Consider the following 16603-nt stretch of genomic DNA (forward strand, 5'->3'; position numbering starts at 1 on the left):
GTCTTTAAATGTTTTGTAGAATTCTATTGGGAGTCCATCCTCTCCTGGTGTCTTATTATTTGGTAAATTTTTTATTATCTCTTGTATTTCTACTGTTCCAAATGGTTCTGTTAATTTATTTTGTTCCTCTATTTGTAGTTTTGGTAGTTCAATTTTAGTCAAAAATTCATCTATTTTCCCTTCTTTCCCTTCGTTTTCGGTTCGGTATAATTGTTCATAGAATTCTCTGAAGTTTTCCTTAATTTCTTTTGGATTATATGTAATTTGTTTGTCTTTTTTCCTTGTTGCCAATACCATTTTCTTAGTTTGCTCTGTCTTAAGCTGCCATGCTAAGATTTTGTGTGTTTTTTCACCTAGTTCATAATATTTCTGTTTTGTCTTCATTATATTCTTCTCCACCTTATATGTTTGTAATGTTTCATATTTTATTTTTTTATCCGCCAATTCTCTTCTTTTGGTTGTATCTTCCTTTATTGCTAATTTTTTTTCTATGTTTATTATTTCCCTTTCCAACTGCTCTGTTTCCTGGTTATAGTCCTTCTTCATCTTGGTTGCATAACTTATTATTTGCCCTCTAATGAATGCTTTCATTGCGTCCCATAGTATAAACTTATCTTCCACTGATTCCGTATTTACTTCAAAGTACATTTTTAATTGTTTTTCAATAAATTCTCTAAAATCCTGTCTTTTAAGTAGCATGGGGTTTAATCTCCATCTATACATTCTTGGAGGGATGTCCTCTAGCTCTATTGCCAATAACAGGGGTGAGTGGTCCGATAATAGTCTAGCTTTATATTCCGTTTTCCTAACTCTCCCTTGAATGTGGGCTGATAATAGGAATAGGTCTATCCTTGAGTATGTTTTATGTCTAGTCGAGTAGTATGAGTATTCCTTTTCTTTTGGGTTTTGTTTCCTCCATATGTCCACAAGTTTCATTTCTTGCATTGATTTAATTATATATTTGGTTACTTTGTTCTTCCTGTTAATTTTTTTCCCCGTTTTATCCATATTTGGATCCAAATTCAGATTGAAATCCCCTCCTATTAGTATGTTCCCTTGCGTATTAGCTACCTTCAAAAAGATATCTTGCATAAACTTTTGATCTTCTTCGTTAGGTGAATATATATTAAGTAGATTCCAAAGCTCTGAATATATCTGACATTTTATCATAACATATCTCCCTGCTGGATCTATTATTTCCTCTTCTATTTTAAATGGCACATTTTTGCTAATTAATATAGCCACTCCTTCTGCTTTTGAATTATACGATGCTGCTGTTACATGTCCTACCCAATCTCTCTTTAATTTCTTGTGCTCCAATTCAGTTAAGTGTGTTTCTTGGACAAATGCTATATCTATTTTTTCCTTTTTCAGTAAATTTAGTAGTTTCTTCCTTTTAATTTGGTTATGTATTCCATTAATATTTAGAGTCATATAGTTCAGCGTAGCCATTTTATATTTTGTTTATCTTCTCTTTCCGTTTTTCCATCATTACCTTTCCTCCTTTTCCATTTCTGTTTTCTTATTTTCAACTCTTTACCAGACAACATTCCTACAACATCCAACATTTTCCTTATTCTCCTATTTCTATCTTCTTTATCCCCAATCTCCCCTTCCCCTCCTGAGTTGCCCTTTATCCCTTGTCGGACAACCACATCTCCCCTCTCCATTTGGATTTGCGAATCCACTCGCAAGCGTCAACTGATTTTGCAGTGACCGCTCTTTTCCCCCACCCAGCCCCCCCCAGAAAAGATTTCGCTTTTTATATGTCACAAAGGTCACTCTTTTAATTCCCTCCTTATTCTCTCTATTCCATTACCTTCTCTTATTAATTCTTGTCTATACTCTCTATGTTTTCCTCTAATTACAGATACTTTCACATATGCCCATTGTCTCTATTCACTCTTATACCTCTTTACCCGCATACATATCAATCGTGGTCATTTTTACCCTCCTTACCCTTCTTCATCCCTCAGTCTATTTTTGTCTTTACCCACATACATATCAATCGTGATAATTTTTGCTCTCATTACCCGTCTTCATCCCTCAGTCTATTTTTGTAATTGTTCTGCAAATTTTCGTGCTTCTTCTGGATCCGAGAATAGTCTGTTTTGTTGTCCTGGAATAAATATTTTCAATACCGCAGGATGCTTCAGTGTAAATTTATATCCTTTCTTCCATAAAATCGCTTTTGCTGTATTGAACTCTTTTCTCTTCTTTAGGAGTTCAAAGCTTATATCTGGATAAATGAAGATTTTTTGCCCTTTATACTCCAGTGGTTTGTTGCCCTCTCTTACTTTTTCCATTGTCTTCTCCAGTACCTTTTCTCTTGTAGTATATCTTAGGAATTTTACTACAATAGATCTTGGTTTTTGTTGTGGTTGTGGTTTAGGGGCCAATGCTCTATGTGCCCTTTCTATTTCCATTTCTTGCTGTAGTTCTGGACATCCTAGGGCCTTAGGGATCCATTCTTTTATAAACTCCCTCATATTCTTGCCTTCTTCATCTTCCTTAAGGCCCACTATCTTTATGTTATTTCTTCTGTTATAATTTTCCATTATATCTATTTTTTGGGCTAGTAATTCTTGTGTCTCTTTAGTTTTTTTATTAGATTCCTCCAATTTCTTTTTTAAGTCTTCTACCTCCATTTCTGCTGCTATTGCCCGTTCTTCCATCTTGTCCATTTTTTTCCCCATTTCTGTTAAGGTCATATCCATTTTATTTATTTTCTCTTCTGTGTTGTTTATTCTTCTTCTTAAATCATTGAATTCCTGTGTTTGCCATTCTTTAAATGACTCCATGTATCCTCTAACAAGAGCAAGTATATCCTTTACCTTGCCTTTCCCTTTATCTATTTCACTGTACTCTTCCTCTTCTTCTTCCTCTGGGTTGGCCATCTGTTGTTTCTTTGCTGCCCTTTCCTCCTCTTCTTTCTTGTTTCCATTGTCTTCTGTGGTCTCTTCTTGCTGCAGGTGTTCTGCAGCTGTCGTTGCCGGCTGTGGAGATCGACTCCCCAGCTGGTCCCCCCTCCCGTCGGTGTGTTTTTTTGCATGCGCATCGCGCATGCGCGACTCCTCGCGCATGCGCGGTTGCGCACTTTTACTCGGCTCTGTGAGCCATTGTTGTAGTTCTTTTTCTACCGACCTGAGGTAGTGGGGCCCTCTCTCCACAGCGGGCCTCTTCGGACAGGTAAGGCCTTCACCTTTTTCCTCCGTTGTCTTCTCTTCCTCTCTTCTTTCCGTTGATTTTGATTTTTCTCCTTTTGTCTCCATCTTCTTTCCACCTTTATACTCACTTTTCTTTAACTTTTATTTCTGTGCCTTTGTGTTTTCCTTTGTTTTTCCCGACTTTTCTGGAGAGGGCTGGAGTTCACCGTCCGGCCACTACTCCATCACGTGACTCCTCCAAAATTTACCTGTTCAACTCATCATTATTCTCCTTAAATCTGAATTTTAAAAGTACTGCCCAACAATCCAGAAAATCTGAAAATGCAGACCTCGAGCAGTCCGGATTTTAGGTATTTTTGGTCTCAAATTCGTGCTACCTGCTCATTCGAAAGATTGCTGTACATGGCCAACATTACAATTTTGGATACCATTAAGGAGGTGGGAGGTTGACCTTTCAGAGGAGAGCAGCATCAGCCATCAGATTTGTGGCACAATGACTGGCTCCAATGAACAATCGTGAGGGTAGAGATAAGGGGAGCTACCGTGATGGGATAGTCAGGAATCTCCAGGATGGCCTATTGGCAACCAGAGTCAAGGATGTTTCTAAGCAGTTGCAGAACGTTATCTTAGTAGAGGACTACAAGATTATGAGAGGCATAGATAAGACAGCCAGCATCTTTTTCCCAGGGTGAGAATAGCAAACGCCAGAGGACATCTGTACAAAGTGAAGTGTGCAAAGTTTAGGGAAGACATTAGGGGTAAGTTTATTTTAAAGCAGAGAGTTGTGGGTGCCTGGAATAAATTGGCAGGGGTGGTGAAGGCTGAAACAATAGGGGTATTTAAGAGACTCTTAGCATGCACTTGGATGAAAGCAAAATAGAGGGTTATGAAGTTGTGAGGATTTAGTTATTTTTAGTAGGTATATATGGGTCAGCACAACATTTTGGGCTGAATGGCCTGTACTGTGCTGTAATGATTCCTTATGTTCAATCTGCTGGATCTCAGCCCTTTTTCGATTTATAATTAGTCAGGAAGAAGTAGAACTTCAAGGGCAATAATCTCTGGATTATACTTCCTGCCACATGAGGAGGGTACAAAGAGAAGGAAAGGGCAGAAGATTGTGTGGCTGGGGAGCCATTGCAGAAGGCAGAGAATCAAGTTCTTGGACTATTGAGATCTCTCTTGATCAACGCATCAGGGTCAGGTTGTGTTTGAACTGGAAAAATACTAATATCCTGGCAGAGAGATTTGCTTGTGCTATTTGGGAGGGTTTAAATTTGTGTGACAAGGGCACAGGACCAAAAACAGCTAGCGTGGCAGATGAGATAACTGAGGCACATTCATAAATTAAAGTGCGTAAGTTCAGTCAGCAGGACAGGGGGCAAGGGAGGTCTGATTGACTAAAGTGCACGATTTTTCGTGCAAAATGAGACAGGTAAAAATGATGAACAGAACTTGAATAGGTACGTGGGACTTGGATATTATACATATTGCAGAAACATGGTTGAGGAATGGGCAGGACTAGCAGCTCGGTGTTTGGGGTACAGATACAACGTGGAGATTCAAGATTCAATTTTCTGTCATAGTAATAAATCAATGTCCTATTACATGAAATTCCTTTTTGCCTGCTGCAAGGCAGATAGGCAATTCCTGCCAGTGATGAATCTAAGAGCCTCTTTCAGTCAGACAGTCAAAGAGAAGCAAAAGAGAATTCCACCCCCCACCACCCGAGTTACCGATTGTCTGTAGATTTTCCTCCACCGCTTCTGCAGCCACCCAGAGTCCAGACAAAAACCATTGGTGACCCGAGGTCCTGTTCTGAGCCTCCGCCAGTCATAGAACTTTTGGTACCATCGGCACCCCCTCACATCCCGTTTCCAACACGGAGTACTCCTCCTGCGAGTTCAAGCCCGTCTCTAGCAGCCAGCAGCTTCTGTGAGTTCCTCGCCTTGAGTCACCAGCAGTTCGCCGTTTGCACTGGTCTCTCAGCCACAGAGCCTCCTCACTGGCCTGTCTCTGTGGCCTTGAGGGGGGCCGGTGGGGGGGGGAGTCATGATGGTCACATGCCTCTATGTGATGAGGGGGAGTTGTGTTTTCATTAGGGAGTTGATGAGGCTTATCCAGTGAGGTTCTACAGATCGAACTGTGGGATTATAGCACCCCAACTCCCCCCAGTCATCAGCGAGAATTAGAGGAGCAAATATGTGGATGGATGAAAGAATAATAGTAAAAACACAATGTCAGATAAACAGCATACTTTATAATAGCAAAGATAAAGATACATAGCCAACGTTTTGGGCTTAAGCCTTTCATCAAGGTGTAAGCAAGAGGCAGGGAGAGGAGCACAGGCCCATGAACAAGACGTAATAGATGGATAAGGGAGGGAGGGCACAAAGAAAGCAGCACTTAACGCTGCACATGAAAGCCACTGCAAATACAAAAAAAACCAAAGGACAATGCTTAGGGGGTCAGGGAAGAGAAGCAAAGTCAACATTACAAATTAGACCCCCTTCATCAGAACTGAAAGGGAGACAAAATGAGCATGTAAAGCAGCAGGGAAGGTGGTCAAGGGGAACACCTCTGACAGGTGAACTAGGGTGACAACAGAGGGAAGCAGTAAATAAGGTTACCTGGCCAGTGACTGAGTGGAAGGTTAAGGAAGGAAGATCACAGACAGAAGAATGTGGGTGTTGCAAAATTCCGTGCATTTAAAGCTTCTCAGCATTCTTTATAGCTTCCTGGCAGTCCTTAAAGCCGATCTTTAGAGTAACCCTTCAGCTTCATTCCCTTGAAATTAATATGCTTTGCTGCAGAGGTACACAGCATTAGACAAACTACCATATTTCATATCTGGAGCACAATGTGAGCAGCTCTCTAGCCTGAGAGAGAGAGTCTGCTGGTACAAAGAATTTTTCAGCTGCAAGTCTCACATTCCTGTCTAACAACTTAGGTACAGTATAATCTTAACTAGCTTTCAATCAAAAACAAGTGTGGCAATCTTTAACATTCTTAACCCTTTCTTGAAGAATAAGGTGGTGCATGAACACAAGAAGCACCTGTGAAGGGACACGACCTATGGTGAAGATCTTGCCTGCCCCCAATTGGAGAGGCTATGACTGAGTCTGGTCTGCAGAAATGCTCAGATTATCTCAGTTTCACATCCAACAATCTCTTCAAATTTATAACACACACACACACACACACACACACACACACACACACACACACACACACACACACACACATATATATCTATATCTGGATATGTGTGGAGAGAGAGAGAGAGAGAAAGAGAGAGAGAGAGAGAGAGAGAGAGAGAGAGAGAGAAAGATAGATGCTGCATTTTATACACCACAATTCCAGCTCCATTTGTTTTCTTCACCAGAATCCTCAAATGTTTCTCATTTCACACAGCAATGAATTTCAATGTAGCCAACGAGTGGTAGGTATATCTAACCTTTTAAGTCCATCACCAGCTCAAATACACAATTATTTAGCTTCATGTCTGAATCTGGGACAGTGAGTCATCAAGTATGAGTGGTCGGCGGGAAGAACAAGGGGATAGAATGGATGAGCTGGGCTGAAGGGCCTGTGACTATTATTCTGAAGCGGAAAGGATAGATCAGGGGAAGCCAGCCCATTCAATCAACAGAAACACGACACGGACTGTGATGCAAACCTGGATATGTGGAAATGTAGAAAATTACTAATTTCACACATCATTGAAAAGCCTAATGTGCCCTCATAAATAACAGAATCATCAAATAACAAAAAAACTCAGCCAGTGAATTTGTGCCAAAATGCAGAAAAAAATCCAGCCAATTCTATTCATCTTTTGTTTTCCCATAACATTAAAATTTTTATCTTCAAATATTGATCCAAAATCCATTTTTAAAACCACAATTGTGCCTGCATCAACCACACTTTTATACTGTGTATTTCAAATAGAAAACTTTCCCCTCATATCATTCTTGATACACATGGTATCAGCTCATTAAACTATCCACGGGGATTTGAACCTTCTTCAATTGTGTGTGAAGGAGTGCTGAGAGCCTGGCCCCACTGAGATGTTCGAAAATTTGACGGCGACTTACCGATGATGGGTGGTATACTTTGAGCCTTTTGGGTGACTCATGGTCTTCCACCCTGGTGCTGGGCATTGCTTTTGTCCAAAATCAGCTGTGGAATCTGCTGATTCTGCAGAAGAAAAGAAAGGGTTCAGACCGGAAACGTTGACTGTCTTTACGTCCTATGGATGCTGCGTAACCTGCTGAGTTTGTCCTGCACTTGACCCTGGATCTGCACATTTTCTCATTGACTTGCACGTTTAAACTATTGCTTTTTAATTAATATTTTTCTCCAAACATTACTAACTTTATGTGATTAGTTTAACCCTCAAATTAAATGAGTCTGGGTCGGGTGAGAGGTGGAAAACATCAAGCTCGTTCTCAAACAACCCACTGATGGTTTTCAATGGAGACAATACGTGCTAAGCAACAGACTGCCCTCTGGAGTGGGGAGGGTCCATTCAAATATTGTGATATGGGATGGAAGGTATCTGCTCCTGATTCATCTTTCTGGTGGACTTAAACAAATAATAAGATTGTGGTGAAGATTGATTTGCATAAGAGGGAAGTGTATTTAAAGAAATGTTGTGAGTTGAAGAAATGGAGCTGCTTTCCCACATACCATCCTGGCCCCCAAAACTTCCCTGAAGCAGGGATTTAATCTGAAACATTGACTGTCCATTTCCCTCCATGGATCCTGCCCGAGTTCCTGTCTGCTTCCCTGACCACTTTGAGAACTAGTCAAGTTTATTGTCATCTGATTGTACAAGCACAACTCAACGGATCAGTGTTCTCCAGTCCTCGGTGCAAAAACATACGCACCACTGCCACCGATTCCTGGGGAGGCTTTCCGCGCCAGCAGAACACTCACTGGCGAGTCGGCAAGCTCTTATCTCCCTGGTCACTGGATTTCCTGACCCCTAAGTCCCGACTCCAAATCCTCCCCTGCCTGGCCGAGCTCATGCATACAGGTGAGTCTAGTGTGTTTGTGCGATAGTGGGCATCGGGGAGCTCTGCTGTACTGAGGAAGGAGGGAAGTGGAGGGAACGGCACTGAGCCAGGTGGTCCCGCTCCTGCCTGAGAGGCCGGTTTCCTTGATGATGCCAGGACCAGGGATTCTTCCAACCGCTTGCGTCTGGGAGACAGTGGCATGCATTTTGAGATGGAGATTGGGAGAGAAAAGTCAATAGGGGAAGGTAAAGAAGAAATGGAAAGAGATTGGGGAGGGAGTGACCTAAAACTAGGACAACCGCCGTTCTAATTTCACGTCGGGTGAATTTTTTTTCAACCTGTGAGGTTAGTTCGCCTCTGAAAAAAATTTTTGATAAATGAGGATTTCAGAGAATCCGATTTTGGATAATCGGAGTTATACTGTTTTAACAGATCATGTCCCATCCCTCTTCAATGTAATCAAACCTGTACCTCTCCAAAGAATTATGTCATTAGTTGCTATTCTACAACTGTGAGATTTGTATCTTCTCCTGGGCTGCAGGCTCTTCCAAATTACACAAAGGTGGCCAGACCTGTTGATCAGGCTAATTTCCAGGCAGAAAACTTGCTGATGAAAAGGCAATTCCCTCCTACTTTCTAATCCTACCATTCTCTCTTGAACCTTGCCCTAATCAAAGGTTGGATTTGGGGACAGTACTTTGAAACATTCAAAACATTAGTCATCAAAATTCATGTCCAGGCGCAATTTACAGAATCTTTGGGAAACATGTCAATTGCACTGTTCAATGTAAAATTACCACAAAGAAAGAAGCATCGATAAAATCTTGAAAAACATAAACGCTCCCCTTAGAAATGGGTGCAGTCTGAATTCCAAGATTCAGTATTCCTTTATTGACATCTACACAAAATGTCAGGAGATAACATCAAAGTTATACAATACACTGGAGCCTGCAAAAACCATTTACAGTTTATCTTTAATCCCCATTATCCAGAATTCAATCAACTGGAAACCAAATAACTGGCAGAAAACATCCAAGGAAATAAGTAAATAAATGATTTGAATGAATAAAACTAGGTGGATCGACTCTATAGGGGAGGGCTGAGACTTCGACGGACACCCACTGGTTTGCCCCCGCTGAACTAGCAGTGCCCCCCCCCGATGCATGCACATTCTTTTCGCTGTTGCCACTTGCGTGGAGATGAGGCGCCATGTCAGAGCAAGGAAGTTGTGCCGAGGGCCTGTCCAGGACACTTGCCTGGTGGTGCATTGGGAGGTACCAAGGGCCTGACTGGGACTTTGGCATGGAGGTGAGTTGGGTTGCGCCGACAGTCTGGCCAGGACATTTGCGTGAAGGTGAGGGCCTGACCAACTAACACAGGGCCAGCAGCTCGGGTTCAAATCTAAATTTAAATTGTGTAAGTTATGGGAATTACTTGATTAAAATGAACTTTGCGTACTGTAATTAAAGAATAAAATACTGATTTTTTCCCAAATTTCTTTACATTTTGCACTGTCTTTTTTGTTTTAAATGGTGTATTCTTAATGCAGGTGTATTAGGCATTGTAAAAGTGAGTTTCAGCGATCCCTGTAGGTGCCACATCATGGGGATTTTACTGTATAGGCAGTCCTTGGGTTAAAAACGTCCGATTTGTGAACAACCTGTAGTTACGAACCGACAAGCTGGCCGGAAGTAGAATGACATCAACTTCCAGTTTGCTTGATATAATTCTAATAGTAATGACCAAAAATGTTAAATTTTTAATAGTATTTTGTCACCAACAGTCCTCACACTGGTCCCATTGCCCTGCACCCACCCTTGACAGCCCACCACCAGCCCCCACACAGATCTTGGTGGGGGGGGGGGGTAAAAAGAAGAAACAGTGGTGTGCGCCATCACGACACTGTTGTCAGGCTACACCACAGGCAGCCTGGGCTAAGCAGAAGGCGGGTGAGGGGACAAGCAGCCCAGTGGAGAGGAGATGGGAGGAGCAGTGTGCGGCATCCCCCAAAATGGCCATCGCTCGGTCCTGCAAAATGGCCGCCACTTGGCCCCACAAAATGGTCACCACTCGGCCTTAAATGTGTGATTAAAAGTATTATAATTATGTTTAAGATGTTTTAGTGTATTGAAAAGTGCTTATATACATATAAAGGTAATCTATATATTATATACTAAGATAAACATTTGACTAACTGAGGCTAAATAAAGTCCATATGTACTGGTTCCGACTTAAATACAAATTCGATTAAAGACAGACCAAGGAAATGGAAATCATATTTAACCTTGGGACTGCCTGTACTTGTGCACAATGTTCATTACCAAATCATGGAAAAATGCTTTTAAAAATGCAAATGCTGGAAGTTTGGAATAAAACAAAAAATCTTAGAAATATTCAACAAGTCATTGGATTCCGAAATGTTAATTGGTTCTCTCTTCAGACATGCAAAGCGTTTCAAGTATTTAATTTAGGTATATTCTGAAATTCACACTCAATTCATCAGCAAGGCGAGCAATGAGGAACCAATGGCACTGTACTCACTTGCTGGTTGATGGAGAATATGTCCTGTTCTGCTGCACCACCCAGCAGGGTGGATATCTGGATCATCAATGTCAACCCAGTAACTATAAGCGTAACTACATCCATCAAAGCAGATCTGTCAAGTTACAGAGAATGATGAACTATCATTTTTCACTGCTAATATTTTTCAGCTTCCAATCAGAACTAAAAATGTACCAGAACACATTGGAATCCACAGATGTGCACGTGAAGCAGGTGCCTATGAATGTTGTCACTCTTTTCCCAAAAATTGGATGGCTTTCTTAAATTCCTATATTGTTTTCAGGACTGTGGGAGGATGGAACAAGTTCACTTTTCTCTCCAAACACGGTGACAAGCACAAGGATCCCACAGATAATTGTACAAATGAAATGCCCTTTTCCCTCTGAGCCCACATCGCTGGCTGGTGAAGGTAAAAGCAATGCCACAACAGGCAAATAACTCATAGTTAGTCGAGTATTTTCCACCTGCTCACGGAAGCAATTAATTGTGTTGTTTGAGTTCTGGTAACCGTAAGAACCCCCAAAAAAAGCCTCACCTGGCAGTTCTTTTTATTTTTTACAAAGATCAGTTTTACCCAATTTGTCACTTGTTATCCAGTTAACACAATTTTTTTTCTAACACCAGCGACAATAGTTTGAAAGAAACTTTATTAACTGCGCAAGTTAAAAATGCTTTATTGGAGGTATTGAACTGCTTTGAGATGTTCAGAGGCATATTTGGGTAAAGGTATTAAACAAAGACAAGTCGAGTTTTCCCCAAATGCAATTTCATCTAATTAGTTATTTCAATGAGTAAAGAAACATTGATAATACAAGTACCATGTCAATGCTACAATACACCGTGACACTCATGTACAAGTTGAAATTTCGAGACCATTTTTAATGTTAAATTTAAAGGGCCGACTATTACATGGATACTACTTTTGAGGAGCTGAAATTCATACTAGAATCCAAAATACTATATCAGTAGAGAAATCCAAATGATCTCTGAACGAATAAAGAACAAAAACACAATAAATTAAAGTCATAATACAGAGTCTGCTCATCGAAACACACGTCCGACCAAGTAACAAAGAAAATTAGAGTAAAACACAAAAATCTGCAGACACAGTTTATTGAAGTAAAAACACAAAGGGTTTGGGAGGGAGGTGGGAAGAAAAGGAAAGCTCAAAGGAGGAGATGGGGGTTGAGGAGGGTGAGGTGGGAGGGGATAGGGCTGGGTAAGGAGTCGTGAAGAGGGGGATCCACCTTGCAGATGATGAGGTTGGTGTGGTATCTGGCGAGGGAGTCAGCGTGGACGCTGGAACAGGGGTGGTTGGGACCAAGGTAAGGTATCTGTCGTCAGAGACATCGGGTGGCCGGGACAGGGTGGGAAATCCACATCGAAGGCATGGGGAGCTCCAGCCTGCAGACAGCTGGGGCCTCGATGAGAAACTGGGGTCAACTTGTACACAACATACATGGAAAATTCCAGATCTTTTGGCCAAAAATAGGGGTCGACTTTTACATAAGGATATACAGTACTCTGCAACACTCCTCAAGTTAAAAATGATAAACGTTACTGAGAGAGAAATAAAATATTGGCTACCTTTAACCTGTGGCCATCAACATCTATAATTGTGGCGACACGAATCAGCAATGGATTACGTCGATCTACAGCTTCCAGCTTCATGTTTACCTGGAAGCCATGTGGAGATCGCTGAAACATAAAAAAATAAAGTCTAACAATATTGGAACTTCAGTTCTATTTTACCAGAATAAGCCAGACACTAAAAATTTTTAATTCTTTATGGAAATATTTTACTTACAGCTTTAAATGCTCGTGCGGGTGCAGTAGAAGATCCAGTTTCTTCCAAATAACTATCCCAAGAGAACTGTTCTGGTTGAGGATAGCCTGAAATTCAAGGGAACAATTGGGATAGACTTTTAATGGTCACTGAGCTGTGTCCCTTCAGTTCGAATCCTTCCCAGAATCCGTAGCCAACAATATCTGGAACATCCCAGCCCCAGGTCACAGAGAGAGAGACAGAGAAAGAGAGAGAGAGAGACAGAGAGAGAGAGAGAGAGAGAGAGACAGAGAGAGAGAGACAGAGAGAGAGACTGGTTGGGGACTGGAATGGGATGGAGATATGGCAGCTTTCTTTGACAGCCAACTTGTGGTCCCATCATAGGAATCAGGACAGATTACTGTTTACTTCCATAGTCCAAGATAGAAGGTGGGCCCAAGTGATATCATCAAACTTCAATCCTCGCATGGAAACAAAAGGACCCATAAACAAAATACTGCTGATGGCTGGAAATCTAAGGCAGAAAATATCAGAATTATTCAGCAGATCACACAGCATCTCTTCAGGATGAGGGAGTGAGAATTTTAGATTGAGAGAAAGTGGGGAGAGTCTTGGAGAACAAAAGTACCTCATCTTCCTTCCCAGCACATTACAGCCTTCCAGATTCAATGGTTAATTCTACAATTTCGGAAAAGCTTAATATCTCATTTCTATCATTCAATTTTCTTTCCTAATGTAATTTTAGATTTAATTTGCTTCCTCTTATTCCTATCTCCTGTTGAATGCAAGGACAAATGAGTGAGAAGTTCAGGTGATAATGAAGCTTGCAGAGAGTCAATGGAGCCCCATAACAAACTGCTAGCATTGAGGTGGTGGTGCACGAGAGCACTGGCAGTGACTCCACAAGGCACAACCTGCTGACTCTCTCTGGGAGATATTATAGTACAGTGCTAAAACAAGTCTTATCAGCTAAAAAGTGTTCAAGTTTGACCTCACCTCAAGTTTGCTCCCAATCACCTTCAATTCCAAGAGGAAGTGCTAATTATGAATTAATATCTTTGAGCAACAACTGCGCACGCAAGTCCCAGTCAGAAAAATTGGTACCTCACCACCTGCCTCAGCGTGAATATTTCAAAGTAATTGTGACAAACACCAAAATTAAAACCAAGTGGAATTATGGTACTACTGTTAAATGGCATTTGTGGGCAATGGTGCAGAATTGGAGAGGGGAATGCTGCAGAGAAGTTCAGCTTTTCCCAGAGGGTGGTGAATCTAAGGAATTCACTGCCTGTTGAAGCAGTGGAGGCTCCCTCAGTAACTACATCTAGGGAAAGATTGGATAGATTTTTACAAGTAGAAGAATTAAGGGATCCAGGGAAAAGGCGGGTAGTGAAGATGAATGGCACGACGGGGCGGATACCTCTTATACCTCAATACCTCTTGTTCCTGTTTCTTATGTTCTTAGAATCTGCAGTCTGGACATCAGAAGTGACAATAATGGAAATGAGCGCAGAGCAGCAAGAAGAACAAAAGGAAGATTTGGGGATATGGGTATTCAAGATGGTAAAGGCAGTAAGTTTTTGTTTTGTCTTCCTTCCATTTAATATCCTTTATATTTTTCCCCCAACTGTGGTTGCATGGTTTCCCAGTTGTCCTTGTGTTCACTGTTGTCTCTACCTGTTGGCCACCATTTTTTTTCCAAATCTGTCCTAAATTTGGCCACAGACACTGAGAATGTTTAATTCTTTGCACAGAAGAATTTTCGCCTCTTACCTTGTGGAGGTGTGAGTGGTTTTCCATGGTGCTGGCACCACCCGACAGGATGGATATATGGGCTGCTCGCATCACACCTAGCATAAAAAACAGTAGCAGATTAGCCACATTTGCTCTACTCAGGGTACTACATAGCAGAGGGAGACCTGAAAGAAGGGGGAAAGACAGAAACTCCACACTAAAAAAGTGTTTGATTGACCTCATTTCTGGTGCATTCTTAACGCTTCTCCTTCCACTGAAGAGTCACACTGAGCCTTGTGTCTGTGCCAACCCCCCGAGTATAACTAATCCTATATTAGTCCAATTTTTGCTCGTTAAATTCTGCAGCCCTGCCCACCCCCAACAAGATTCTACCATTCGCCGAGGTCAACTACCAACCCACATGCCTTTGGGATATGAAAGGAAATCTAAATACCCAGAAGAACGGACCAAAAAATAAATTGCTGGAAGAACTCAGCTGGCCAAGCAGCATCTGTAGAAGCAAAGGGTCAATCAATATTTTGGGGCTGACAGGAGGTCGCAGCCTGAAATGCCGACCACTTCTTTGCCTCTACAGATGCTGCTTGACCTGATGAGTTTTTCCAGCAGTTTATTTTTTTTGTACTAGGTTTCAGTCTCTGCAGTCCTGTCTCTCTGCCCAGAAGAAGCCCATGCAGTCACAGTGCAAGCTGTGCTCAGACTGGACCTGTTGTTAATTGAATCAGAATTTATTGTCATGAACATGTCACGAAATTCATTTGTTTTGCGGCAGGCGTCACAGTGCAAACATTTATATTAAAACAGTGCGAGAAAAGGTCAAGTAAGGCAGGGTCTGCGGCTCATGCTCTGGCATTGTGAGGCGGCAACTTTACTACCTGAGCCATTGCTTTGCCAATTCCAGAACATTCTACCTTCTGTGATAGGATGAGTCGTGACTTACTCTGTCCCGAGACCACTGATTAGGACAAGAACATCTCGGCTTTATGTACAAATCAGGGCAAATAACTGCATGTCACAAAATATTATAAATTACAACACCGTTCAAGGCCAAAGCAATTGTTGCAATGTCATTTCTTTTTTTAAAATTCCAACCAAGGATGACATTAATTAAAGTTGCAGTGGCATCACACGAACTGTTGATGATCAGTCATTCAGAATTGTCGCTGACAGGACTCGGGTGCCACAAAGTCCGACAGGTTGCGAATTGTAAATCATCTGTATGGAACTTTATTTTTCCTGCAAGTTTGGGGAGTGCAGCTGACATCAGACAATGTTAAAGACATTTGCTCTTTGATCTTCCAACCACCCAGAAGAACAACAGAACCCAGCCACTTTTCAATGCATCTCCAGTGGTGCTGAGATTATGGCAGCTGTGCGCTATTCACACAAAGTGAGACAGGCCCCTTTCCAAGTGTGAAAAGTCTGTTACCCAACTCTTTAAACAAAACTTATTCAAAGTTCTAATCTTATAAAATACACGATAAAGCTGAAACAATACAACACTATAACATTATCATTAATTCAAATGCTATGGCTGTCACAGGTTGGTTGTTCATTGTTCATTAAGATCTGTTCCCGATTGCTCCCTGACTTTAACCGTCTGAGAATCAGCTACTAATGAAAGGACTGAACCAGTCAGACGGGAGAAATCATGACTGAACCTTCCGGGTAACTTTTACATTGCTAAAGCTCCAAGATGGCTCAGTGTTTAAGAGGATGACAGCTACCAATCTATTCAAGGTGCTGCTCCAAGATGGCTCAATGTTTAAGAGGATGGCAGCTACCAATCTATTCAAGGTGCTGCTCCAACACAGGAATAAATACATATTCCTTTTCAATAAAAAGAACATTAAACACCTCATATTAACTTAAGCCTTTTGTCAGTTTTTTTTGCTGCAGAAATTTATCCCCATTTGCCTGCTTAAATTAAGTTTCTCTTGTTTCTGTATCTCATTCTTTGGCAGCGATTTTTATTGCATTTTATTCTTTCATACTTTTCCTGCTCTCTTCCTCTTTTTTTCTTAAAATTTGTTAAGCCTTCCAGAATCAAAGACCAAAACGGAAAGCCTACCAGTAATCATATGTGTCGTCCCAATTATCGAAATGCACCAGAAACCTGCTTTCCACAATATCTGTTACTGTGGCAACACAGATCAGGGATGGATTCATTCTATCAACTGCCTCCAGCTTCATTCCAACACGAAATCCCAAAGGGGTGACCATCTGAAAAAGAACATCATTAGAACTTCAGGTTCAAGCTTTTGAGCTAATAATATGCATGAACCCCTTGCTTAAACTGGTTCTGTGTTTCCAAGATA

General features: G+C 41.4%; 1 protein-coding gene across 1 annotated transcript in view; it reads right to left on the minus strand.

Moving 5' to 3' along the window:
* l3mbtl1 (L3MBTL histone methyl-lysine binding protein 1) overlaps positions 1–16603 on the minus strand; it is a 60937-nt gene that overhangs the window by 11892 nt on the left and 32442 nt on the right. The window contains exons 12-17 of the mRNA XM_069888031.1: positions 16357–16508; positions 14307–14383; positions 12555–12640; positions 12335–12445; positions 10727–10841; positions 7262–7364 (exon numbers count right to left, since the gene is read on the minus strand). Coding sequence (XP_069744132.1) covers positions 7262–7364; positions 10727–10841; positions 12335–12445; positions 12555–12640; positions 14307–14383; positions 16357–16508 — 644 coding nt within the window. The remainder of the gene's footprint in view (positions 1–7261; positions 7365–10726; positions 10842–12334; positions 12446–12554; positions 12641–14306; positions 14384–16356; positions 16509–16603) is intronic.

Source organism: Narcine bancroftii, chromosome 6 (assembly GCF_036971445.1).
Source record: "Narcine bancroftii isolate sNarBan1 chromosome 6, sNarBan1.hap1, whole genome shotgun sequence".
In the NCBI taxonomy this organism is placed as follows: Eukaryota; Metazoa; Chordata; class Chondrichthyes; order Torpediniformes; family Narcinidae; genus Narcine; species Narcine bancroftii.